Source organism: Podarcis tiliguerta (assembly GCF_965153285.1).
Source record: "Podarcis tiliguerta genome assembly, chromosome: 10".
NCBI classification, from domain to species: Eukaryota; Metazoa; Chordata; class Lepidosauria; order Squamata; family Lacertidae; genus Podarcis; species Podarcis tiliguerta.
Window position 1 is genome coordinate 59,076,137 of NC_139543.1, and position 27,607 is coordinate 59,103,743.

General features: G+C 43.8%; 1 protein-coding gene across 6 annotated transcripts in view; it reads left to right on the forward strand.

Moving 5' to 3' along the window:
• Window positions 1-27,322, forward strand: part of LOC310659260 (uncharacterized protein) — an 87,811-nt gene extending 60,489 nt beyond the window's left edge. For 2 of the 6 annotated variants that reach the window (XR_014502675.1, XM_083402549.1), the window contains exons 3-4: window positions 24,804-24,884; window positions 26,959-27,322. Coding sequence is in view for 2 of the 6 variants with exons in the window: in XM_083402549.1 (XP_083258675.1) it covers window positions 24,804-24,884; window positions 26,959-27,012 (135 nt within the window). In the remaining 4 variants the exon portion in view is untranslated. Of the gene's footprint in view, window positions 1-8,052; window positions 8,136-12,739; window positions 12,878-24,055; window positions 24,140-24,803; window positions 24,885-26,958 lie in introns of those variants that run through there. The other 4 variants (XM_083402548.1, XR_014502676.1, XR_014502677.1 and 1 more) reach the window with 4 other exon arrangements.
• Window positions 27,323-27,607: the final 285 nt, after the last annotated feature.

Genomic DNA, 27,607 nt, shown 5'->3' on the forward strand with positions numbered 1-27,607 from the left:
GGTTATTGTAAGGATTACAGAGATAATGTGTTTGTTTGGACATGATGAATAACCCTCTTTTCCTGCTATGTGAATGAGCTTTCTTTTGCAGAATCTTGTTTTGAACATTCACAGTTCCCTGTTACAGGGAACCATGCTTTGTTTAAGCTGTGGTTTCAGAACAAGTGAGGACCTGAAATTAGTTTCATCCTGGCTTTTCTAATAAACCACAGTACCCCAAGTTCAGATAGAATGTAAACTGTGGTTTGTTTAAAAGCAGAAACAAAAAGCTCTGCAAGATGAGGGAATGTGTGAGCCCAATCTTCATGCAGGCTTTTCATGTAGTGAGAAATGAATGCAAAATAAAATGCAGTAACTTAAACTACACAGAAACCAAGCAGAACATTAAACAAAACAGCTTAGCAACTTAACACTAGCAACAGACCAAATAAACAGGAAAAGTTTTGCTGCCTTCTGAATAAACTCAGCCAACTGTCCAGAACGGCCTCTCTAGCCAGAGTTCCACATTTGTACAGTGGTACCTCAGGTTACATACTCTTCAGGTTACATACGCTTCAGGTTACAGACTCCGCTAACCCAGAAATAGTGCTTCAGGTTAAGAACTTTGCTTCAAGATGAGAACAGAAATCGTGCTCTGGCGGCGTGGCAGCAGCAGGAGGCCCCATTAGCTAAAGTGGTGCTTCAGGTTAAGAACAGTTTCAGGTTAAGTACGGACCTCCGGAACGAATCAAGTACTTAACCTGAGGTACCACTGTACCTCCCTTTCAAACACTTGCATTAACAGGGCAAATCACATAGCTAAATCTGATTGGCTGTGTGGCCTTGTGACATCATCCCAAATACCACTTGATTACTCCATGTAATTCAGCCTTTCCCTTCTTCCCAAGTTACCGTAAGTTTGCACTCCTTTCTTTGTAAAAACCATCACTAATTATGTCCTCTAGAATGGCGTTCAGGGGTAGATGATTATCCTCTCCATTGCAGAGTTTGAGGAATATTTTTCCCTAGGCAGTTTTAACTTCCCTTTTTCTTCTTGTAATCCAAGTTTTTAAATTACTCCTTTTAATCACCATCTCAAAGTAATCACTAGGCAACAAAGTGTCCTGGGATTCTGGCTCAAGAGTCCAGAAATCCCACCCCCCAATCCTTTCAGAAGGTGATGTTATACCTGCCTACCCTCAAAACATCCCCCATGATGCAACTGAGAAACTGGCCAAACAGTATTGAGGGTGAAAACAACAACAACAAAAGCATTTTCTGGATACCTTGCAGTATTCCACAGGGTGTTCTCTCCCCACCCGCCCTTATGAGAATTTTTTTGATTAACACCTCAGCTTTTAATGATTATTGTCCTCTGCTGAATTCACTTCCATTAAAAACCATCTTTACCAACCTTGATTAAATTCTCCTTCTTTAGCTCTCACTGAGCCCTTTGTGCAATGCTGATTCCAACAGGGCAGCAATTAACCATGCCAACTTCCTTCCCCGGAGCAACTAGAAATCACTTTTTAAACATTTCTAGAGGGAGGTTCTAATGTGTGGTCTATGCAGATACGCAGCGGGAAGCCTTTTGATTTCTTGAAATACCCCGACAGTCATGTCACCTCGAGAGGCGGTACAGTGAATGTTCATACCATTCCTTCAGATATGCAATTCAGGTCAATACGTAGGCTAGCCCTTTCTAATTATTATTTTTTAAAGTCACACCTTCACGGGCTCTGATGCAGGAGATGCCTACATTTCATATGCAATTGACTCAACTATATCTTGACTTACTAGCTCCCAAGCTTGAAATCGTGTTCATATTTTCCAAAACACTGAAGCAGGAAGGGGAAATAAATGTCTCCCACCCTGGTCATCCACAAGACCTACCCCTCCATCCCTGCCTATTATGGGCCAAAACTAATATCCTGTTTGCTACACATAAGCAGAGACCATGGCAGCCAGAGAGAAGACAGTTGTAGCCACAAGAACTAAGAATTGTGGGATGTGAAACACAAGAGCAGTCAAGTACAACATTCCTAGAGTGAACATGTTTACACATGGGGAGGAATGTTTGTCCAGCCAGCAGGTAAACTTCCTGTTTCCTTCTCGGCTGGGACAGACTTCCTCTGCATGTGACTAGAGGCGGGTGTGGCCTCACCTGTGCAGGTAATGACAAAAGCACAGGGCAGGGCAGGGCAGCCATCTCTCTCTTTGACTACATGCATTGAAGAAGAAACATCTGCTTAGCCAAAGATGCTTCCAGCCAAGAGAGGACAAAGGGACTGTCTCCTTATGAGATAGTTTCCAGGTGTATGTTACTTTTCTAAGCTAAGTCTGCCTTCTTGGATCCGATTGTGAACAGAATGTGAGTAAACTCTTTTTATACTTTTATAGAAGACTCTGTCGTGTCTTATCTTTTATGAGGGAATAAGGGGGAAATACCAGAACAGTTATTATAGAGGCTTGAGCAAGCTTGAGCAAACGCATCCGCTGTGAGTTTAAAAAGGGGAGTGTTACTCTGCTAAATTGTGAACTTGTTAACACAAGTTGGAAAGGCTATAATCAAACAATCTATCCTCTCCTGCATCCCTGAACATTCCCACAAGAATATCCTGTTGGATCAGGCCAATGGCCCATCTGGTATATCATTTTGTTCTTATGGTAGTCAACCAGATCTCTGGGAAACCGGCAAGTAGAACCTGAGCACAAGACCACCCTCCCCTCTTTTGGTTTCCAGCAACTGGTATTCAGAAGCATTACTGCCTCCAACAGGGAAGGCATAGCTTAACCATCATGGCCAGCAGTCATTGATAGTCATATCCTGGCCCTTGTCCTTGTTAGTCTTATTCTTCCCATCAATGGTGGGACATAGCCAAGGCATGAACTAAAGCTTTCAGTGAGAAGACTGTGATTCTGATCCTCTTAAAGTTCATAACGATATCAATGCTATTTTCATAACCAGGCACTATTTTTTTAATATACGAAAATAGTATATTAACAAGGGTTAGGAAGTGCCGGCATACCAAAGGTAAACAACTAAGCAGTGTGAGTTAACAGGGGTCAATTTCCATGGAAAGTTCATATTACAGCAGTGACTCAGGAGGCCAGCATATTAGTAAATGAGGCTTCTGCCATATGGAAAGACTGATCCTTTCTCTATTGGGTATCAGCTAAAAGGTCAAGGCGAAATGAAGCATGGGCGCATGCCAGGGCCACACTGCCATGTGTTGCTACATACTTTTGAGCTTATAACCCACCAGCAGTTACAAGAATCTAGGCTTAATTAGTTTAGCATCCTGTGGGTATCCTAGACTTAGATTAATAGGCTAAAGGGTATTATGTGTCAAAGAGGCAAAGAAAGAGGCAATGGATGGAAATGAGCTAGTAGGAAAATGTTCCAGCTCACAGAATCAGAAAGTTAACAAAGGCCAAAGGACCATCTAGTACAAACCGGTCTCTCAGCTGCAGGCAACATAGGAAGCTCCCTTATAGCTTGGTCTCTCTTCTCTACTCCTGAGACCCTCTGGGTAATGTAGGACTGCAACTCCCATCATCTTTGACCTTGGCCATGTTGGCTGGTGTCAGAGTCCATCAATATCTGGAGGGCCATAGGCTCCCCATCCCTGGTCAACTCAGGCTGGCATACCATGTGGTGATGGTGACAGTGAAGAAAGCTTTGTCATGCAGTCAAGAAAGACACTCTTGAGGCCTGCTGAAACGATTCTGTGAAGTGCTTTAGGGACAAAATCTCTCAGATTCAGATAGACTTGGATGGCACAGTAAGAGCAAGTGCAATGGAGGTGTGAAGAGCACTAGCTAAAAAAATGTCAGCAGACGTCTAAAGCATAGGGAGAACCCCTACCCTAATGTCAATAAGCTGGGAGTTCCAAAACAAAGGTGATACCACACCAAAGGAATGGCACACAAACCTATCCCCAGGTTAGAGTACATAGGATTGGAAAACTCCCACCAAAACACATAATAGAATCTTATGAATGGCTCAGACATTAAAAAAAGATATAATGTGTCTTTCTAGTTAGCCGGATCTAACTTTTTGTAGCAGCTTACAAGTTGTGAATCAGGTTGGCCCAATTCCCATCTCAGAAACTATTTGTATGTATATTGTATTCTGTCTACACACCAAGAAATGTGTTAGTTGCCTTTGGTGTAGCTGGAAGAGCACAACTTCATTAAGATTATCTATATGCAATAGGGTATACGATCGATGGCAATTAACAACCATGACCAGAAAGGGATGGGGGAGGAGCGGTATTAGGAAATCTTAAAAGGTAAGGATGAGAGAGGACTTCTCAGATTATAGGATTTTCTTCTGCACACAATTCCCCATAGAAGCTTCTTTGACCTCACACTGACCTCGCTGAATGACAGAGCACTATGGGATGTAAGGAAACCTTGCATATTGAAGAGGGAAAAGGTGGATTTGAATGACTCACAAGAGTTCAAATGAATTCAAACAGCATGTACCAGGATTTTTTTATTTAAAAAAATTAAAATTATCTATTACTGAAGAGTGGTCCACAGACTGCTTACTTGTGTGTAAGAGAATTTTGCAACAGGCAAACCTTAATGCAACTAAAGTACATCTTGTAAAAGTGGCACCCAGAAACACAGTGTTTACCAATTCTTTTGCATCAAGATGGTTTTGCATCAAGTAGCCAACAGGGGCTTTTGTTAATAGTTCCACTGACTGCTAGGATGCTGTTTCATGAATTGGTATCCAATAAAACTCAGTATTTGGGGCTTAAAACCCTCTTAATGGGGTTATCGCTTCTGCTATGCTCGGTGCAAACTTTGCTAGATAAGTGATTATTCCTAGAATTCTTTGTAAGGCGCTTTGCTCTTTGTATAAGACATATGCGCCTAATATACAAATTCTTGCAAAGCAGCTTTCCCTAATACAGTGCATTTTTGTATGCTATTTTCACTAATATATAAATATTTTTGTTTCCCCATAGTGTATACTACGGGGAACACATATACACTATTTGGCAGGAGAACTGCACTGAAAAATTCATAGAAGTGCAAATTGGAAAGATGATTGTGTTCCAGTACTTGTTCTTGTTTCAGAAAGTGTGAATTAGGTAATACCTGGATGGGTCTGGGACTGCATGGATTCACTGGCAAGAGTGCCGGATGGGTCTGCTAGTGTCTCTACATAGCCTGAATCTCACCATTGCCCTGCCCTGCCCTGCCTTCCGCTGGTAAGATGCAGTGACTTGTCAGATAGGTAAGCAGAACCTAGATAACATCCATGTTCACTGGGATTATAGAGGAATGAACAATGTGAGTGTATGTCTGCTTACTCTGAAGTAAGTTGTATTCTTCTCAATGGAACTTACGGACTGGTAAGTGTGCACAAGGCTTTGGTTGAATAAGTGAACTGGATTGTCTTTTTTCCCCCATTGATTGTTGCTGGTACCAGAAGGTCTATGGAAAGGAACAATGAATAGTTACCACCATACTTGTGAGTCATCTGGGAACTGACTCACAAGGTTCCTCCCCTCCCCACCAAAAAGTGTTTATTGGCCAGGCATATGTGCTCCAAATTAAAGTACTGGTGCAGTTGTGCACCAGATGTCAAACGTTCAGAAATAAAAACCAAAAAAGATCCAGTTACCATCTGTCGAAATGCAGCGTGAAAACTGTCTGAACAACACATGACCCCCAGATCATATTGGGTTCAGTCTAATGATGCAGCTGTCTACGGGGGGAACCGAAGAGATCAGCAGTGCACGAAAAGGCTTGAGCCAGTGATGGATGAGAGAACGGAGAATGTAGATGTACCTGTATCAGATGGACAGGCAAGTTAAAGTCTCAAGACAGAACAAATGAAACATCCACAGTACAAAGTGTCAGCGAGACTTCAGAGAAGGTTTTGGAGACTGAGACGCCTCATCAAGAAGCAGGGCGATAAGAAAACCTATTATAGGGGTAGCCAACATGGTGCCCTCTGGATGTTGTTGGGAGTAAAACTCCCATCATCTCTGACCATTGCCCATGCTGGCAAGGGCTTATGGGAGTTAGAGTCTACCAGTGTCTGAAAGGCACTAGAGATCAAAACAGATACAGAAAATAACCTTTTTTTTTCACTAAAAGAGGGGATATAACAAATGGGGGAGGCGAGACAACAATGTGAAGAAGGACTCGTGCTGAAAAAGAGATCTGAATCTGGTCACTTCCTGGACAGGAAGGCAGAGGTGGAGAACCTATGTCCTTCTAGATGTTGCTGGATTTCAACCCCTATTGGCCAGTGTGGCCAATGGCCAAGGATGATGGGAGTTGTACATCAAGAGTATCTGGAAGGTCCCGGTTTCCTCATTGCTGCCATGAAGGCCATTCTTGTTACTATAATCCTAAAATGAAACTCACCAGCCTACCCATGCACTGGATTTGCCTGCTCAACCAGTGTTAGCAGCAACTACCAAATAGGGCAGGGAGGATTTTACTTGGTTGACATTTAAAGGTGAACCTACCTAATCTGCACTTTCTGAAACAAAACAAGAACTGAAACACAGGCATTCCTTGAATTTTTCAGTGCAGTACCAAGGAATGTGGACAAATATGCATATACTTTAGTAACATGTGCATACAATGCATATTAGTGGAAATATCCACGTACAATGCATCTTAGTGGCAATTAGTGGAAATATCATGGGGAAATGCATTATATTGGGGGGAATGGGTATAAGGCAAAAAAAATGCATACAAAAATGTTTATATTATGAGAAATTCACACTGAAATGTTGCTGAATTTTCATTATTATTGGAAAAATATTGCAAAATGATGTGGAAATGTGAAGAACTGAACTGAAGAGTGGAAAAATGAGAAAGTGAGAGAAGTTGAAATTGACACATTTACCCATCCCTACCAGAAGAACAGGGCTGGGCAGACAAAGGTGTGAAGGGCTGTTGTTTAGTCCACCCAATGTGCACTCATTTCCCAGCAATACAGCCTCAAATTGCCAATAAAATAAATTGAAGGGGACATAATGGCAAAGCATGAATCACAGCACCAGCCTGTTCTGCATGCCGCTTCTGTAATTTCCCCCTGATTTATCGGAAAGAGAATGGGGCTAAAAGTTGCCTCATTTTGCCACAATGTTTTCATTTTGAAAAGCCCTGTCAGTCAACAGTCCATTCTCTATTTATGATTCAATTCTCTAGATGCCTTACCTGCATTGTCAAGCTTCCATTCAAAACCCCTCTATTGTTGAATATAGACTCTTACTAATAAATACAGTTGCCTTGAAAGTGAAGGGTTGTTTCAAAATTAACCTTGACTCTAGTGCGGAAGAGTCTTTTTCCCTGAAATGAAGAGATGCGCTATTTTACACAAGCAGGGAACCATTTACTCAAGCATTCTGGCATAGAAGTCAACTGTTTCTCTTGAATAATCCTGGGAGGGACTCAAATGTATTTCGATATAAAACTAGATCTTGTTAAGTTTTATTCATGTTTCAAAGATTATCTTTATTTTTAAAAAAGCACGCAAAATTGCAGCAAGAGTCCCAGTTTTATGCTAGGCACCAACACTACAGAAGGGGGGGGGGGAGGAATCAAACGGCACATTAATAAACTAAATATTACCTCCCACTGATCTTTGGCTACTAGGCAGACACATTGCTTTCTTGATAGCCTCCTAAGAGGGTCTTCAATAAAGTAAAACTCTTGAGTTTGACGTGTTTCTCTTGCAGGCTGCCAGGAAAGTCTAAATTGAGTCCCTAGTTGTTTTTCAGATTAATCCATTGGAGAGTCCAGAATCTGGCAAGAGTATTTTAGAAGTTTTTGAAAATTCATTTAGCCTTGTGTGTGTGTGTGTGTTTGTGCAAATATGTATGAGGGAGACCGACACGGAATGCCTACTTATAAATTGGTCCTCTAATCAAACCTAGGAAATCTTAGAAGGACTTAGAATTCCTAGATTTAAATTGTTTTCTTAGGAACCAGCTTGGAAAGAGAGAGAGAGAGAGGAGGATGGCAGTGTGTCAGTGATAAAAGGAATACTGTTGCTTCTCCTGCTGTATTCTCTTCCCCTGTTTTTCAAAGGCAGGGAGAAGCACCAACAGTCAGCGCGTCCTGGAAATCTAGCTCTCTCAAGGAACATAAGTACACAAAGAGAGCCCTGCTGGATCTGGCCAAAGACCCATCTAGTCCATCATCCTGTTCTCACAGTGGACAACCAGATGCTCATGGGAAGCCTGCAAGCAAGACCTGAGTGCAACCGTGTTCTCCCCACATTCGATTCCTGGCGGAGGTATTCAGAGTCATGACAGTGGCTGGCTAGTAGCCATTGATAGCCTTATCCACTCTGAATTTGTCCAATCCTCTTTCCAAGCCATGCCAATTGGTGGCCACCACAATATTTCCCCCTGCTACTCTCTGTTAAGCAGCTACTCACCTGCTTGGGCTCAGGTAGGCACCTCCAACCTACCACACAGTCCGCTACTGAGGATGGCAATGTTTTCTAGTATGTCTTTAGCCAAAGAAAAACCAACTCCTTAAATCAGGGGAGGACAGGTTGCTACAGAGAAAGTCAAGTATACAGTTTTGGTTGCTGGTTCCTGCATTGGACTAGATGACCCTTGGAGTCCCTTCCAACTTCTACGATGTGGCAAAGCTCCTTTGAAAATGTGTAGCCATAGAGGAAATTGGGTTTGCTAAGTTCAGCCCTTAGTGATGTATGGAAGTGAGAGCTGCACCATAAAGAAGGCGGATCGCCGAAGAATTGACGCTTTTGAATTATGGTGCTGGAGGAGACTCTTGAGAGTCCCATGGACTGCAAGAAGATCAAACACATCCATTCTTAAGGAAATCAGCCCTGAGTGCTCACTGGAAGGACAGATCGTGAAGCTGAGGCTCCAATACTTTGGCCACCTCATGAGAAGAGAAGACTCCCTGGAAAAGACCCTGATGTTGGGAAAGATGGAGGGCACAAGGAGAAGGGGACGACAGAGGACGAGATGGTTAGACAGTGTTCTCGAAGCTACAAACATGAATCTGACCAAACTGCGGGTAGCAGTGGAAGACAGGAGTGCCTGGCGTGCTCTGGTCCATGGGGTCATGAAGAGTCGGACACGACTGAACGACTAAACAACAAGTTCAGCCCTATGCATTGACTCGGAAGTGTGGCCCACTCTCCATTGGGGCTAACCCCCCAGATAAATGGGATTGCAGCCAACTTTTAAAATTATTTCTATCCCACCTTTTCTTGTGGAGGTGCACAAGAACCCCGTGAGGTAGATTAGGTTGCAAGATGCTGACTGGCCCTAGCTTACCCAGTGAGCTGCAGCGTCTTACGGGGATTTGAATCTGACACTTGAACCACCAGACCATACTGGCTCAGCCCTGCAATCTTATGCATGCTAAACTGGAATTCCTGCAGACACAGTGGGGTCTACATATGAGGAAGCCTAGATAGGGTTACACTGCAATGCTGTGGTCCTGGACACATCTGCCTGTGAATCTTTCTCACTCAACTTCATGGAATTTAGTGTAAACACACATAGGATTCTGTTGCAAGATATATTATAGTCAAGTGATCCTTGGTATAATAACATGGTTATTACAAGTGGTTAATATTTGACTCCCCTTCATAGATCACTGCCTTGTCATGGTGAAGGGGCTTGAATAACTCAGAGAAGCTATGAGCTATGCCATGCAGGGCCACCCAAGACAAGCAGGTCATAGCCGAGAGTTTGGACTAAATGTGATCCACCTGGAGAAGGAACTGGCAAACCACTCCAGTATTTTTGCCATGAAAACTCCATGGACATTAAAAAGGAGAAGCTTTGAGAAGAAATTTCCAAGGCTTGCTTGGATTCATGGGGTCATGGAGAGTCGGACACGACTAAGACGACTAAACGACGATTATTCAACTGCTCATTGTCAAATGATATGCTTTTTCTGACCCACTTTACTTCATCTCTTGCATGTAATATCTGCCATACATTTTAGTGAGGAAGAACTGGCCCTAATATTTCCAGTAATATAAGGGGGGGGGGGGGAGGTTAAGTGACTATTAAGGCATTGCATCATTACCATCACTCTTTTGTTTTTGTTCCTTTGTTACCAGGCAAGGAACAAGACTTTAATGGGAAAAAAAACATAAACAAATGCACTTTTTGTGCTGATTTTTTTTTTAAAAAAAAACTTGTGCCACAATAATTTATTCCTTGGCTCCATCATTTGAATAATGTGATTGGGGGAAAAGGGAGAATACTGAATTATTAGGCAATCCCTGGAATGGCTGGCCAGAACTGGAGTAATCATCATCATCATCATCATCATCAGACTCAAGAATCCAAGGGTTGGATTTTGCAACTTGTTGCACTCATGAGCCAGTGCAAGAAGTCTCACTAGTGCAATGGGGCTTCCATTTCTCTCCAGCCCCCTTCTTCTCCCCCCAAATCTGCTCAGGAGGGTCAGGAGAACTTCCAAAAACAGAACATGAGAGAAGGAAAGATTACTCCATCTGCCAAGCAGAAGTTGCTTGTGTTGGTGGTACAATGTCCTTAGTGGTGTGCTGAATTCCACCCCAAACTGATGCTGAAGATCCATCTAAGTTCAGTTTGTAGTGATTAGAAAAGCAAACTCTCATTAGGAAATGGACACACCATGTCGATGGCACACAGCTGGACCACAGAGGGTGGGGAACTTGTGGTCCTCCGGATGTTACTGGACTGCAACTCCTATCAGCTCCAGTCAACATGGCCAGTGGCCAGTGATTATGGGAGCTGTGGTCACAGATCACAGGTTCCTTATAAAGATATCAGGGAGGAGCCATAGAGCAAATACTCTGCATGCCAAAAATCATGGATTCAATCCAGGACATTTCCAGTTTAAAAAATCAGACAGCAAATGAAGGCTGCTCCCAGTCAGAATACACAGGATCCTGAATGGGGTGTAGGGGCATCATAGCACACTCAGGCACAATCTCTTAGGGCCCACCATTGTCATTTTTCTTTATTTTTTCCTTCTCCTAGATGAGCTACCTTCCCAGGTTGCCCAGCCCCATCTGGTCCTCACTTCCCTCTACAACACATTCAGCAACTGCCTTCTTGACCATTGGACCCATGATTGGTCTCTTCTGCTCAATGGGCTGTAGCCCGTCTTTGTATGCAGGAAAGTCCCGGACTCACTGGAGGTTTGAGACCCATAGGCTAGCCTCCACCTAGTTTAGATGGCCAGTTGAAGCCATTTCCTGGGGTTTAGCTGCTGTCACAAGCTGACAGCTTCTAGGAGGCACAGGTGAGAGCTGAGTGCAGGGTGGGGACCAAAGGTGGACAGACCACCCCAGAAGAAGCATTAAGTGTCCCCCACTCTACTACCCCTCCCCAAACACCCCACACACCCCACTGCAGTTTACAAAGCACACAGATTATGGCAATCTGGCCACCATACAAACTTTTCAACCCTGGTGGAATTAGTTTGCTAAAGAGACTGCCTTGATGGCTCTTTAAAAGCCACCAGTGGTGGCTCTAGTTTGGTGTCCCATGAAAGATGCTAGATAGTTCTGGACCACTCAAAAGCTTGTAACTTCTTCTTCTTTTTTGGTAACATTTAGGTTGGCCCAATAAAGATGTTGCCCCAAACAAAATAACATAAATTAAATGATGCACAGAAATTACTGTCATCCCATGCGGGTCTGAGGTTTCCTTTGTCCTATATTTAGGACAGTAACAGCACTGCTGTTCTTGCCCTTAGCAATGGTTTCATTTTATTAAATTATATTTTGTTTTGTTTTTTACGATGGTGAATAAACTTCCAGGATATGCAACATCCTTTTGATGCTTTGTCCCCTTGGAGGAGAAAGTTTACTTTGTTGGAATGAGATACTGGGAAAAGAGCGAGCAAGCTATTAATAAACGAAACTTCTTATGCGTGGCAAACTATTTTGTATATGCTCAGCATGGGGAATTCTTCAAATGGCTTTCTTTTTATGAATAATTGTAAATTTAATGTTGGCGTCAATAACTCCTTAAAACAGCTTATTCTGTTTCTGAGTTACACACTTCTGAGTGCTGCAACGTAACTTTGATGGAACCTGGGGCATAATTTTTATTTTCTGACGGATGGATACAAAGGGAAATAAGATCTCAAATTGCTGGAATTACCTGCTTTCCTTTCCTTTTTAAGCAGCAGGCAAATAAGTGTAAGCATTAAAGTTTGGACAATGAGACCGTAAAACACGAGTGGAATGACTTATTTCAAATTTACTAGCCGGTTATGAAGGAGACAGCTGCTGCAGCAGCATCCATAATAACTGCTGGCACAAAAAAATGATGCAGCAACAATGATGTGGGAAAGGGACTGGATGAAGCTACATTATACCAAGTCAGACCATTGCTCCATGGATCTCAGTACCATCTAACACAAGAGCCGCCGATCATTTTAGGCCTGCGGGCACAACAAAGCTGCCACACCTGGAACTAGGTGAGGAGAATTGGACACAGCTGTGGGCAGCCAGAGGAAGCACCATCCACCTTGGGCCTGCCCATAAAAAACAAGTCTAGAGTGAGAGATTAGGGTGATGCTTTCTGTTTCCAGGATCCTTTTCTCGCTGTGGGCAAGCTCAGAGTTTGTTTGGGAAACGATATACAATGAATTGAAAAGGATGTTTAAAATAACTTTAATAAACACACACACACACACACACCAGAAGCTTTTCTTTTGGGAATTATAGGGACAGGACTACTTAAATTGTATTGAAATTTATTTATGTATGCTACTACAGCAGCAGGAATGTTACTTGCCCCAAAGTGGAAAGAAGCAGAAGTCCCAGAAAAGGAAGAATGGATACAAAAACTCATAGAATATGCAGAAATGGCGAAACTTACCAGGAGAAAAAGAAATCAAGATAACAAACTTTTTATGAAAGAATGGAAATAGTTTATTGAATATTTACAGATAAATTGTATTTACAGATGAAAACATTAGCAGGATTAATGTAATAACCTGCTGCTTTATAAGAGTATATATTTACAGTAGATAAATAAATGAGCAAGTTAAATGAACTTGGATATGCAGAATATTTTTTTAAAAAAAAGTTATTTTAAGGAACCGCAGAAAGAGGGGGAAGGAAGTCAAAATTTGGAAATGTTAAATTGATTGTAAAACTAATAAAATGTATAAATTTGAAAAATACAAATGAAAAACTTTTTAAAAAGCATTTGTTTGGACCCTGTGCGAGAGTCCTGAGGCTGAGAGGAAGGGTGTGCAGAAGGAAAATGAATGGATATTGGGTTGATATATGTTATTGACTTTGTATTAATGTAACACTTTTAAATGTAACTGTATATTTTTTGTAATATTTTTGTTTAAGTTGGCTGTTGCAGCTTCAGTTTTCTGCACGCCACTCAGGCATACTTTTAATATGTTAAGTGGTGTAGAAATGGTGTAAACTTATAATAATAATAATAGGTAAAGTTAAGGTAAAGGACCCCTGGATGGTTAGGTCCAGTCAAAGGCGACTGTGGGGTTGCACGCTCATCTCACTTTCAGGCTGAGGGAGCTGGTGTTTCTCCAGAGACAGCTTTCCAGGTCATGTGGCCAGAATGACTAAACCGCTTCTGGTGCAGTGGAACACCTTAATGGAAACCAGAGCGCTTGGAAACACCATTTACCTTCCTGCCACAGTGGTACCTATTTATTTACTTGCACTGGCGTGCTTTCGAACTGCTAGGTTGGCAGGAGTTGGGACAGAGCAATGGGAGCTCACTCTGTTGTGGGGATTCGAAACCACCGACCTTCTGATCGGCAATAACAACAACAATGCAACTACTAAACTACTACTTTGGATTTTGGAGCAAATGTGGTTTTCAGAACCTACTCTTCCTGGATCAACTCCTTACCCCCAAGGTCTTTTTGTGGGGAGATACACACAAGTGTAACTCTTTTCTATCCCTTCCTCTGCTCTAAAATGGGGTTACACAGCTCCAAGCTGGAAATAGCCTAATGGTATTTACATACCTTATCAATGAGCTTTTGCTATGCAGCAATTCTTCAGTATTCCAGAGGCAACAAAGGTGATATGTTTACGTTGTAGCTCTGTGCGCTAATTTCTTTATCAAACCTCTGAGCACGAAGTAACAGAACGATAATGGGCATAGCACAGAACAAACCCGACCCTTAAACGTTGGAAAAACAGCCTTCTCGGAAATGTTTGCTTTCCCCCTCCCTGCCCCTCTCATGTGTCCCTTGAGCGTATAACAAGATGACTGAAGTTTTGAGGGCCCCAGGGACGAATTTAATGAATCAGTGTTCTCAGCTCGCATTATATAAATCCATATACATAAATAGATATATTTGTGTGTGCGTGCGTGTGGGTTTTTAAAAAAAAAGTTTAAAGAGGATTTTGTTAGGGGTTGATGAGTCGCAAATCTGAGGGCCTCATTTCCCCATTTGCCTTGGAAATAAATCTGAACCCAGAAATGACCTTGATTTGTGAAACCGGCTCCCAGTTTTCTTTTCATTCTACAAAGTTTAAGCATTTCTGATGATGGAAACACTATACATCGACTCTTCAGCCACTGTGAGAACAGGATGGGGGACTAGATGGGCCATTGGCCAGTTTTTACGTCCTTATGTGCATGAGGCAACTTCAGACCATGGACCAAAATGCTGCAAAGGTATGGGATTACTGCCAAGAACAGTATCCCAAGTCCTCTCCCTCCCCCATCCATAACTTGATTGCGTATTTTCCACTTCCATTGTGGAGCAGCAGAAGGGAAGCATGCATCACAGTGGTCACACTTGTGTCATACATTTAAAGCCATTTTAAGAGTAATGGCTTCCCCTGAGCAATCCTGAGAACTGGGTGGAGGTTGAAAGATGCCCCCATTCCCCTCACAGTTCCCAGATGGGTTTAACAACCAATCTCTCTCCCCAGGGAACTCTGGGAATCAGTGGCGTAGCGTGGGTTGTCAGTACCCGGGGCAAGGCAAGTAATGTGCGCCCCCTAACCCATGGATTTTAGCACTGATTTTAGCACTGCGAGTGTGAGCGCCCCCCCCCCGATGTTGCGCCCGGTGCGGCCGGCCCCCCTGCACCCCCCACGCTACGCCACTGCTGGGAATTGTAGCACTGGGAAGGGAATATGGGCTCTCCTAACAAATCTCAGCACACAATTGCCAGTAATCTTTGGGGGTAGCCATGGTCAGGCCTAGACGGGGGGGGGGGGGCATATGGACCACTTGGCCCGGGCCTCTGATTCCAAAGGGGGCCTCAGTCAGCATAAATTCCCTATGTATTTTTAAAAGGCACTATTGTATATCTATATTTTCCATTTTGTCTTTATATGCAGATACGGTTCAAGCCTTGAAATAAAATTATTTGTCAGCATAACTTTTGTGAAAATTATTTATATACTTATTTATTTATAAGACTCCAGTTATCCCCAGGGTAAAAAAAAGGGGGGCACATTATCTACCTGGCCCGGGCCTCTGCCTGGCTCTGCAAGGCCCTGGCCGTGGTTGTTTACATGAGCTAGACCTGTGACTGGGAGCAGCCGCCGGGACCATATAACACTGGCCCTAAAGGATCTAAACTGGTTTTCAGTACAGTGGTACCTCAGGTTAAGAACTTAATTTGTTCTGGAGGTCCGTTCTTAACCTGAAACTGTTCTTAACCTGAGACACCACTTTAGCTAATGGGGCCTCCCACTGCCACCACGCCGCTGCCACGCAATTTCTGTTCTCATCCTGAAGCAAAGTTCTTAACCTGAGGTACTGTTTCTGGGTTAGCGGAATCTGTAACCTGAAACGTCTGTAACCTGAAGTGTCTGTAACCTGAGGTACCACTGTATATTTCTGAGAGCAATTCAAAGTGTTGGTGTTGACCTTTGAAGCCTCGGCCTTGTATACCTGAAGGAGCATCTCCGCCCACATCATTCTGCCCGGACACTGAGGTCCAGCTCCAAGCACTGGCGGAGGCATGTGGCTGCAGGGGGGGGGGCACACTGCTCCGGGTATCATCCCTGAGCGGGGGTGACATTCGGTGTGCTGCCCACCTGCAACTCGAATTCCCATGCCTACTGTGAGCCGTCAGGAGAAGGGGGGAGCTGCTGCTCTGCTTTGCTGGTTCATTCCTCTCCTCTTCCTGCTCTCCTGCATCCTTCCCATCCTCTCCCCTGCCTGCCTGCCTCCTCCAGCTGGGAGTACGGCGCAGCAGCTCCCCCCTTCCCCTGATGGCTGGCTGTAGGTGTAGGAGTCACGGGCGGGCGGTGCGCCGTTGCCCCGTGCTCCCGGCTGGAGGAGGCAGGTAGGCAGGGGAGAGGACAGGAAGGAGGCAGGCAAGCGGGAAGGGGAGAGGAAGGAAGAGGGATTGGTGGGTGCATGCGCGGCTGTTGGGTTGAAATAAACGACAGACGAGTGACAAGTGTCATACGGGAGGCATCTCTCGAGCATGTCTCAGAGAGTCCCTTTTATTGAATATTACAGCATTGCCACGTATGTGCTTGTTGCTGATTGGTTAACACAAAGACAAAGCAAGGGTTGCATATAGGCTGTATATAGGCATTAATCATCAATAGATTTAAGGGTTGGGAAAGGAACACAGAGTTAGACAGGTATGAAAACTTCCTTATTAAACTATCACTAAATGATTGATATACTCCTTATTAAACTAAGTGATTGATATAGTAAAACTTAAAAGGCATAACCATTGCATTCCTAGATGTGGTCAACCACGCATTAAGAACAGGAGCAGGTCAGGATACAATGTTTCATGAACTTAATATGAACGGAACATTCCAAGGTGGGTGAGCATGGAATGCTTCAGCTCAGAACGGTTTGTCAAAGTCATGTGCAGAAGCAAAACTTCCCATCACGCAGCTATCGCGTGCCTGGGAGGGCACCCTCCGTGCCCCTTGGGAACGCGCCCATCCTGGGTAGCACGGGCATATGCTCTGCCACTGGCTACGAGGGCCTTTTGGCGGTTCCCTCACTGAGAGGAGTGAAACTACAGGGAAGCAGGCAGAAGGGCTTTGTGGTTGTCACACCCACCCTGTGGAATGCGTCCCGTCAGATGTCAAAGAAGTAACAACTGTATAATTTTTTGTAAGCTTCTGAAGGGTTTCAGGAAGCTTTTAATGTTTAATGTTGTTGTTTCTTGTAATTTTGTTGGAAGCCACCCAGAGAAGCCGCCCATAGGAAATAAACAATATTAAAAATACTGATAACAATAATTATCAATTGAGAAAATAACACCAGTCTTGAAAGACCTACACTGGCTCCCAGTACGTTTCCAAGCACAATTCAAAGTGTTGGTGCTGATTTTTAAAGCCCTAAATGGCCTTGGTCCAGTATATCTGAAGGAGCGTCTCCACCCCCATTGTTCTGCCCAGACACTGGGGTCCAGCTCCGAGGGCCTTCTGGTGGTTCCTTCGCTGCGAGAAGCCAAGTTACAAGGAACCTTGCAGAGGACCTTCTCGGTGGTGGCACCCACCCTGTGGAATGCCCTCCCACCAGATGTCAAAGAGAAAAATAACTACCAAACTTTTAGAAGACATCTGAAGGCAGCCATGTTTAGGGAAGCTTTTTGTATTTTAGTGTTTTTGTATTTTAATATTTTGTTGGAAGCCGCCCAGAGTGGCTTGGGAAACCTAGCCAGATGGACGGGGTAGAAATAATAAATTATTATTATATTATTATTATTATAATTATTATAATTAGAGACAGGCCGATAAGCACTCCACACTTAAAAGAGAATTTAATTTTGCATTAAGAACATTCACATTCCGTAAAGAGAAACAATTAATTCTCTGATCTGCCTAAACTATGCACTTCGAAATAGGGTGGCTCCAAATTTTAAGGAGGCCCTCAGCAGTGTACAGTGGTACCTTGGTTCTCAATCTTAATCCATTCTGGAAGTCCATTCCAAAACCAAAGCATTCCAAAACCAAGCCACACTTTCCCATAGAAAGTAATGCAAAACAGATTAATCCGTTCCAGACTTTTAAAAACAACCCCTAAAACAGCAATTTAACATGAATTTTACTATCTAACAAGACCCTAAAATGAAAGCAATAATCAATGGAATGTACTATAAAATAAATAAGATAGTATTGTCACACAATCACAAAAACAAATTAACTGAAAAAGCCTCAAAAACAAAAATGCAAAATAAATAGCAGAAACAAAAGCACCAAACTTAATCCACTCCAGAAGTCCGTTTGACTTCTGAAATGTTCGAAAACCAAGGCACAGCTTCTGATTGGTTCAGGCGCCCCAGAAACAATAGCCAACAGCCGCATCGGACGTTCAGCTTCCGAAAAATGTTCAGAAACCAGAACACTTAATTCCAGGTTTTCGGCGTTTGGGAACCAAGGCGTTTGAGAACCAAGGTACCACTGTACTCTGATGGGCCCCCTTTTGGTGGACCCTAGTGGTGGCAGTGGTGGGTAGACAACCATTTTAATTTACAGAGCAGCTCGAAGTCCTGTATTCTTTGGTTAAATCTCACTCTAATTAAAAACAAATCTCCTTGTGTGAGGTGGTCAAATTCAACCCACCAAATATATTTGAGTTTTTGCTGCAAGGGGTGCCAACCTTTCAGAAAAGAAAATGCCCTGTTTTCGGGTAAGACCTTAACTGATTGCACTCACAATACTGTTTCTGGACCCTGGAGTCTGCATTAAAACCCCCCATGGAATAGTCTTGTTCAGTTTTAATTAATTATGTGCAATGTAAATTAGTGCACAACAGCATATTTTTTAAAAAAGAAAATTAAAGAGGACAACATATTAATTCAGAATTCAGATTTCCCTATATATATTTAGGGAGAGGGTAAACTAGATATTTTCAAGTACAAAGCCCCGGACTCTCCTTGATGTTGCTCAGCTGTGGTAAAGAATGAAATCGTTGACTTCATGATGCTAAGCACTCCGCTGGGAAACACAAACAGAGTTCATAAACTGAAGCATTCATTTCACGAGCTTTTATTAAAAGGTTTCACCTCTAAATTGAACTGTCGTACGTTGTTAGAAAACTTAAGTTTTTTTTTCTAAAAGCGCAGTTTCTTTTAACTATGCATTTAAAAGAGAGAGAAGCTTTCTGCCGTTTTTCATATATTTCGGGCTTGACCTCTTTCACGCGCGGTCAGCAATCTAGAGAGCATTTAATCAAATTGGCTGGAAAATAAAATTATGTTATATGTAGTCTGCTCCTCCCTGCCCCCCCCGTCCCCCCCCCGGGTGCTGCCGAAGGAGTTCCCGTTCCCCACCGAAATCTCCAACACGACCCTAACCTTGTTAATGTAGTTTTTCGCAAATTCTGTCTATCTCCCCAGCAGGCTCTTTGGAGTTCACTCCGAGAAAAAACCACACACTACAGTCTAAGATTAAAAGATATCCGCCAGATGAGAAGGACATTCGGTAATTTATAAATCATTCATTGGTGACATTGCTTTCTGCAGCTTTTCAAGGAATTGGATTAACTGCTTTTGCAGTCCCTTCAAATGTTGCTTTTCTACAGACAGTGTCATAGGTCATTACCGGCTTTTCCCTTATGTAAGCAATTCCAGCTTTCTATTAAAAATACTAATTTGCACCCCACTACAGAATCTTTTTTTTTTGAAGAAGCAAGTATATTAAAAAGGGAAGAAGGAAGCACCACAACTTGCTTTGAAATATTAAAGGAATATATTTAAGTGAAGGGCTTCGGTGTAGGGGTTCCCCTCCCCCCCCCTTCCTGGTTCCCGATGACAGTAAGATTTTAGCCTATGAAGTCAATAGTAAATTTTATTAAAGTCATTATTTTCCTGTTCCAGGCCTCGCTCTTTAAATAAACTATAGCTGACAATGCTGTCTTACATGCCGCCGTGCTGCAAAACGGCCTTCTCTTTATTACCACAGGGATGTTGCGGGAACATTGGAAGGTCTTTTTTCTGCACTGGTAAGGGCTCATTGGCACAGCTGGCCTTTGGCGGTTCTTGGCAGGCAGCTTTTATAGGTAGAACCTGTGTGCCCAGGCAGGCCTGAATGGAGGAATCAGTGCTGAAACCCACTTTTTGTGGCATGTGGCGCTGTGGGTTAAACCACAGAGCCTAGGACTTGCTGATCAGAAGGTCGGCAGTTCGAATCCCCGCGACGGGGTGAGCTCCCGTTGCTCGGTCCCTGCTCCTGCCAACCTAGCAGTTCAAAAGCACGTCAAAGTGCAAGTAGATAAATAGGTACCACTCCGGCGGGAAGGTAAACGGCATTTCCGTGCGCTGCTCTGGTTCGCTAGAAGCGGCTTAGTCATGCTGGCCACATGACCCGGAAGCTGTACGCCAGCTCCCTCGGCCAATAAAGCGAGATGAGCATCACAACCCCAGAGTCAGTCACGACTGGACCTAGTGGTTAGGAGTCCCTTTATCTTTACCTTTTAAGGAGTTTCAAAGCGGCTAGCAATCTCTTTTCCCTTCCTCCCCCACAACAAACACTCTGTGAGGTGAGTGAGTATGAGAGACTTCAGAGAAGTGTGACTGGCTCTCGTTTTCCATGCAAGGCCAGTTCCAGGTGTTGAGGGACCTTTGAACTACAGTGGGTGTTCTCAGGGGCTTTCACATTTCTGCACTATCTGGCAGCGATCTTCCTGGATTTCAGAAAAGGTTCTCTCCCAGCTATACCTGGAGATACCTGGGATTGAACGTAGGTTCTTCTACATGTAAAGCAGATGTTCCCCACTGAGCTGCAGCCCTTTCATCCCACCCAACACGGCTGGCTTAAGACTCTGGCATCATCATTGCTGATTAAGTTCTATTTTCCTTCCACAAAAGGAGGCCAGAAGGGAGCTGGAGGAAGACGAGACAAAACAAGGCAAAGCAAGGGAGTTCAGGAGGTGGGAGAAGACAGAGTTGAACGGAATGAGCAGGAGATGCAGGATGGGAACCTCTGGTGGGAGAAAGGAGGAGCAGCAAAATGATGGGGGAAATGGGGTAGCAGAGGGGGAGTTGGGAGCAGGAAGATTTGGTATCAGTAGAAGAAGAAGAGTTTGGATTTGATATCCCGCTTTATCACTACCCAAAGGAGTCTCAAAGCAGCTAACATTCTCCTTTCCCTTCCTCCCCCCACAACAAACACTCGGTGAGGTGAGTGGGACTGAGACACTTCAAAGAAGTGTGACTGGCCCAAGGTCACCCAGCAGCTGCATGTGGAGGAGCAGGGAAGCGAACCCGGTTCACCAGATTATGAGTTCACCGCTCTTAACCACTACACCACACTGGCTCTCCAGTGAGATGGGGTGAGCAAGAGTAAATGGAGAGCTGAAGACTGCAGGGAGGGACAAAGGCGAGCACTGTTCACACATTGTACATTCACACTTGGCATCTACCCAAATGTGAGTGTTCATACAAAAGACTGTACACTTGTTGATTTGCACAGATCAGCCATTTGCGTACACAGATTTTTTACTGTCATTGAATGTAATGTGTGAAAAGCTGATGACGAAGTAAAAGGGGAACAGCAATTTCTCCCTCTTCATCCTCCTACAATTCCTGGAAGTGCTCCTGTGTTTCATTAGCCCAAACTAAAATGAATACATTATACCATGTAATACTTTTTTTTAATAACTGGAAATATATATTCTATGACTCTCAAGGTCCATTTCGAGTCTCTGGCCAAGTTGTGCCTTGAGTAGGGGAGAGATAGGGTATGTAAACTGGAAATTCTGTTTGATTGTGCCTGATTTTGTTCGAACTCTGTGCAAAGTGGGAATAAGAACATTGTTAAGGCAGCTGGGTGGTGATTGCGTGTGGCTCTGCCTATCTTGGGTTCCTGGCAAATACCCAGTCTTTCCCCCAGCACTGCTTGTTCTACTACAGAGTTTAGGCTCAGATGAGAAACTACAGCAATGCTGAATCAGACTTCAGAAGTGTCCCCTTCCTCAATATTTTGGGCAAAGCTCATGCAATCCAGCTGCCCCCATGCCTATTAAAAAAAGATCCGTGTCAATTTAAAATATAATGAGGCATTTCTCCTCCCCTCCTCTTCTCTCCAACCATGGGTCTTCCTCAAACCACATGCAATTAACCTTGTTTCTGTCATCGGCCTGGGTGGGTGTGGGATCACATTATGAGGCTTTTCTGTGTTCCTGTATTACTTAAAAGTGCCAAGGGAGCCTTTGCTTATCAGCAGGAAACTTTAAAGATATTTAAAAGCATGCATCCAAACCTTCTGGCACCAATAAAGTGTGTGTGTGCGTGCGCGCACACAGGTGGCTGAGTATGAAAGAAGTGGGATATGTTTATAGTATAACTAGGAGGAGAGGAATAAATAATGCTGCAATGTGGCTCAGAGTCAGTTTGCTTTTACTATTGGAGTCAACTTGCCGTAATGCCCTTAGCAGTGGTGGCTGGTGCTTATTGGGGCTGGTAGGGCAGCAGGCAGGGAGGCTAACAGTAGGGGGAGCCAGAGTCAATGGCAGGCAGTGCCAATTGATTCTAGAACTCCATACTCTGAGATTAAGGAGGAGGAATCTGACCACCATTGCTACCTTCTGGGCTAGTTGTAAGTAAGAGGACAGGCAGGTGGGGGCAGGAAGAGGGCAGGCTGAGGATGGTGGGGCAGTATCCCATTAGCATTAATACACTAACTTCTACTGGTCTTCAAGTCATCACTGAGATGCAGAATTTCCAGAAATTTGGAAATTGTGGAGAAAAGACAAATGTATTTTACTGAGGATTTATTTTCCTCCAAAGAAAGGAAAGGGAAACAGTTGAAGTGAAGATGAAAATCGGGGAAAGGGTCATAGCTGAGCAGAAGAGCATCTACTTTACACAGTGAAGGTCAGTGGGTCAATTCCTGGCATCTCTAGACAAGACCCCCAATGTCTGGGAGAGACCCTGCTAGCCAGAGTAGGCAAAATTGTACTAGATAGGCCAGGGGTGGTCAACCTGGTCTCTACCGCCCACTAGTGGGCATTTCAGGATTCTAGGTGGGCGGTAAGGGGTTCTACAGCACAAGCTGAATCCTCCTTCCATCGAGCACTGGTGGGTGGTAAGGAAATTTTACCTTCAAGAAAGATGCATTAGTGGGCGGTAGGTATAAAAAGGTTGACTACCCCTGAGATAGACAAATATGCTCAGTATGAGGAATTGCCCAAAATGTCTTCCCCCTAAAAAACAACAACCCCGCCATTCTCCATCAGTTAATGAGAAATGAAAGGACAGAATTTTTGATTAAATTCTCATGGGTGATGTAGTGTATTGGCTTGCCATACCAGAAACTGCTGAATCAGCACCCAGGTACTCTGCCGTTTCCTTTTAGTTCTGTGTTACAGGCAGCAATCTGCTGCATGGGTTGTTCCCTCCATAAATTTTTTTGTATTATATAGAGTTGGAAGGGACAAAGAAGGTCATCTAGTCCATATCCCTGCAGTGCAGAAATCACAGCTAAAGAATCCCTGGCAGGTGGCCATCCAACTTCTGTATAAAAAAATCTCCAGTGAAGGGGAGTCCACCAGTTTCTGACGTAGACTGTTACATGGTTGAACACCTCTCACCATCAGTAAGTTCTTCCTAATGTTTAGTCGGAATCTGTTGTTTAGTCGTTTAGTCATGTCCGACTCTTTGTGACCCCATGGACCAGAGCACACCAGGCACTCCTGTCTTCCACTGCCTCCCACAGTTTGGTCAAACTCATGCTGGTTGCTTCGAGAACACTGTCCAACCATCTCATCCTCTGTCATCCCCTTCTCCTTGTGCCCTCCATCTTTCCCAACATCAGGGTCTTTTCCAGGGAGTCTTCTCTTCTCATGAGGTGGCCAAAGTATTGGAGCCTCAGCTTCAGGATCTGTCCTTCCAGTGAGCACTCAGGGCTGATTTCCTTAAGAATGGATACGTTTAATCTTCTTGCAGTCCATGGGACTCTCAAGAGTCTCCTCCAGCACCATAATTCAAAAGCATCAATTCTTCGGTGATCAGCCTACTCCAATTTGAAGCCACTGGCTCAGGTCCTGCTCTCAGGAGCAGAATAAAACAAGCTTGCTCCATCTTCCATGTGACAGCCCTTGAGATATTTGAAGATGACTATCACATGTCCTCTCATCTTCTCTCATGTCCTCTCATCTTCCAGGCTCAACATAACCATCTCGCACAACCGTTCCAAGGCTTAGTTTCCAGATCATTTGTATGGCCTCTTCTTCATGATACTTTTCAGGTGGGGTGCAGGTTTGGGGTTGTTGTTGGTTTTTTTGCTGCAGTTGCCTTATTTTTGAGGAGACTGAGGGATGTGCCTTTCATTTTCATTGCCTGAAACCCTGGAGAGCCATTGCCAGTCAAAGTGAACAATGCTGAGTTGATATAAGATATCTTGCTTAGCTCCTATCTACCAAATTCTGATAGAAGGCTTCAATGTACTGGAATCCCCTTTGGATGAGACTAAGATAAGGCAAACTGATTCCTCCCCAAACAGAGGAATTGTGCAGTGTGGGGTGCAGCGGCGGTGGCCTCTTTTGTTTTAGGAAAATCTTCTCTAGTGCAATGGGTGGAGGAGCAGCCCACAACTAGCTTTAAATTTAAAACAAACAAACAACTCACCTTTCCCTTGCTGAGTTGGCAGCCACCATCTCTTACAAAGTGCATGCCCAATGGGAAATGAAAGGCAGGAGCTAAACAAGCTCCATTACTGCCCGTTTTTCATCTCTCAGTCTTTTCTATCTAATAAACTCCTGGGTTCTTGTGGCCAAAGTGACACTGGAAACGGCATCCAATGACACATTGCAGGCATCCCTCTAAGTGACTTTTATCCAGTGACTTTGAGAGCAGGTACAAATAGATCTGTGCAAGGTGATTCAAAATGGTTTGTTCTTCATTCTTTTCAGTTGTTGGTTGCCCAACATCTTTTGGAGAACATCTTTATTCCTGTCGACAAAATCTCGCTTGCAAGGGGCACGTGTATTCAGGTAAGGAAATTACAAACCACAGTGCTAAGCGGCACTTCTTTCAACACATTTCCTACAAGCGTAATGACACGTGCAAAAACTCAATGGATTCTACTTTGTGGTTCTGCTGACTTGTGAGCCAGTGTGGTGTAGTGGTTAAGAGCGATAGACTCGTAATCTGGGGAACCGGGTTCACATCTCCACTCCTCCACATGCAGCTGCTGGGTGACCTTGGGCTAGTCTCTCAGCCCCACTCACCTCACAGAGTGTTTGTTGTGGGGGAAGAAGGGAAAGGAGAATGTTAGCCGCTTTGAGACTCCTTCGGATAGTGATAAAGCGAGATATCAAATCCAAACTCTTCTTCTTCTTCTTGTCTTGAGCAGGGCATATCAGCAGAAAACCAAGCTGCCAGTTCAAATGTTGGTGGGCAGCAGTTGCTTGTCTGTCCATTTGGCAGTTCCTTACATGAAGCAGAGTGGGACACGGGTGGCGCTGTGGGTAAAACCTCAGTGCCTAGGACTTGCCGATCGTCAGGTCGGCGGTTCGAATCCCCGCGGCGGGGTGCACTCCTGTTGTTCGGTCCCAGGGCCTGCCAACGTAGCAGTTCGAAAGCACCCCCGGGTGCCAGAGCAGCTTCGTCACGCTGGCCACGTGACCCGGAAGTGTCTCCGGACAGCGCTGGCCCCCGGCCCCTTAAGCGAGATGGGCACGCAACCCCAGAGTTGGACACAACTGGCCCGTACGGGCAGGGGTACCTTTACCTTTACCTTTACATGAAGCAGAAGATCTCCAAGTTTTCACACAAACGTTTCATTCGAAGTTGCATTGCATCATGGATGTTACTATTTTAAGACTGCATAAATAATCGTTCTCATGCATTCAGATTTCACTTCTGAGAATAAGGAGCAAGCACGGAGATGCAAGATGCACTAAAGTCAAGGTAGACCACATTACTTGAGCAACGGGAAGCTGGAAAATGAAATTTTTATGTACTTCAGGAGGAAACAACAACCAGCCTGGGTGGGCAGAATCACACCATGTCTGGAAGATTCTTCCCTGAGAGGCTGCAGTTCCATGGCTCACCACATGAGGCAGCGGTCAGCAGTCACTGACATACATGAGAGAGGGCCCTGCATGGGTTAGAACAGAGTTCCTCAACCTCAGCCCTCCTGATGTTTTTGGCCTACAACTCCCATGATCCCTAGCTAGCAGGACCAGTAGTCAGGGATGATGAGAATTGTAGTCTCAAACATCTGGAGGACCGAGGTTGAGGAAGCCTTGGTTAGAACATTCAAACCTTTGAGCCCCCTCACATTTCCTTTCAGCCCACAGGGGATAATCTGAATCTCCCTAAAACTGTAGTTTCTCCTCTATCTCCTATTTGTGCTCTGAATAGTCTAATACAGGTGTGACCTGTGGTTGATCTCTGATAAAGACTACTCAGCAACAACAAATTCTTCCTTAATATCTTCCCCACCCTATGAGAATTTTTGCCAATCTTCTCAAAACTATTTTGAATTCTGCTAAAAACTGTTGAAGGATACCTTGAACTTAGCTGTGACATTTTGCTTCATTGCAAGATATCGCTTGGCTTCCTTTGAAGTTCATCAGGTGAAGTTCATGCAAGGATGGAGGCCCCAAACCAAGTCAGTTCTAAATTTCACTTTAGGCAATATTTTGGTGGAAACCGACAGCAAACCCAAGAAGATGCCAACTTCCTGTTAGTTCCGAGGTAATTTGCGGGGTCTTATTACTTGCATTGTTCCTCTTTGGGTTGAGTGAATAAAAGGGCTTGGGCTGTTGTGTCTCCTCCAACTTTGCTTAGGGAAAGGCTCTGTTTACAGTGAGATCATTTTGTGTGGACTTCCGGAGAGAAGCGGGTCGAGTCAAAGGTGGCTCGAAGGTCAGATATAAAGGTAATATTTGCCAAACTGAGTAGTGAGCATTACAGAGAGAAATGTCAGGAAAACTCACCAGGAATCTTCAGGCTGCAATATCCTAAACTTCAAATAACTCTGTGTGTGCAGTCGGACAGCTGTGTTGCCCTGTATATGCTTCACCCGTGACATTAACGAGATAGTCCTTTCCTTTACAGGTTTGTCTGCATTTGAGGCCATCAGAGATCTTAAAAGTAATCCCATTGGAATGAAGGACATCTATTAGAAAGCTGCTTTGGGGCTGTCAAGAGACACTTGGGCTGAAATCTGATATGCCCCTATCTGGCTATAAGTCTAATCTGCATGCCATAATAGTTGTTCATGAAAGTTAAGTTGCATATGGTTTCTCAGTATAACGTTCCTAAGTTAAGTTGCATATCCATAGTCTATTTTGTTTCCCCCTTATAATCATTATTTTCATATACTTCTCCTTGTTTCCCCCTTCCCCAAGGCTTATTCGTGAATAATGTGCTGTTGATTTTGCTTTTATATCATTACATTCATATATTTCATAGGCTGCAGTGTATTCAATGATCTCCTGCCGATGCCTTTAAAATAAATCCTTTCTAACGTATTTATATTAATGTATTTATTTTATTTATTATTATTAACTTTGTATACTGCCCTTCATCCAGAGGTCTCAGGGTGCTTCAACAGCATAAAAATAGAAGATAAAAATATAGAATACATAATAAAAACAATAACAAAACAATAACCCCCCTTCCCCAAACACATTTAAAAGGGTATAGGATGTTAATCAGTCCGAAGCCTGGTTGAAGAGGAATGTTTTCTCATTTTTTTCCAGTT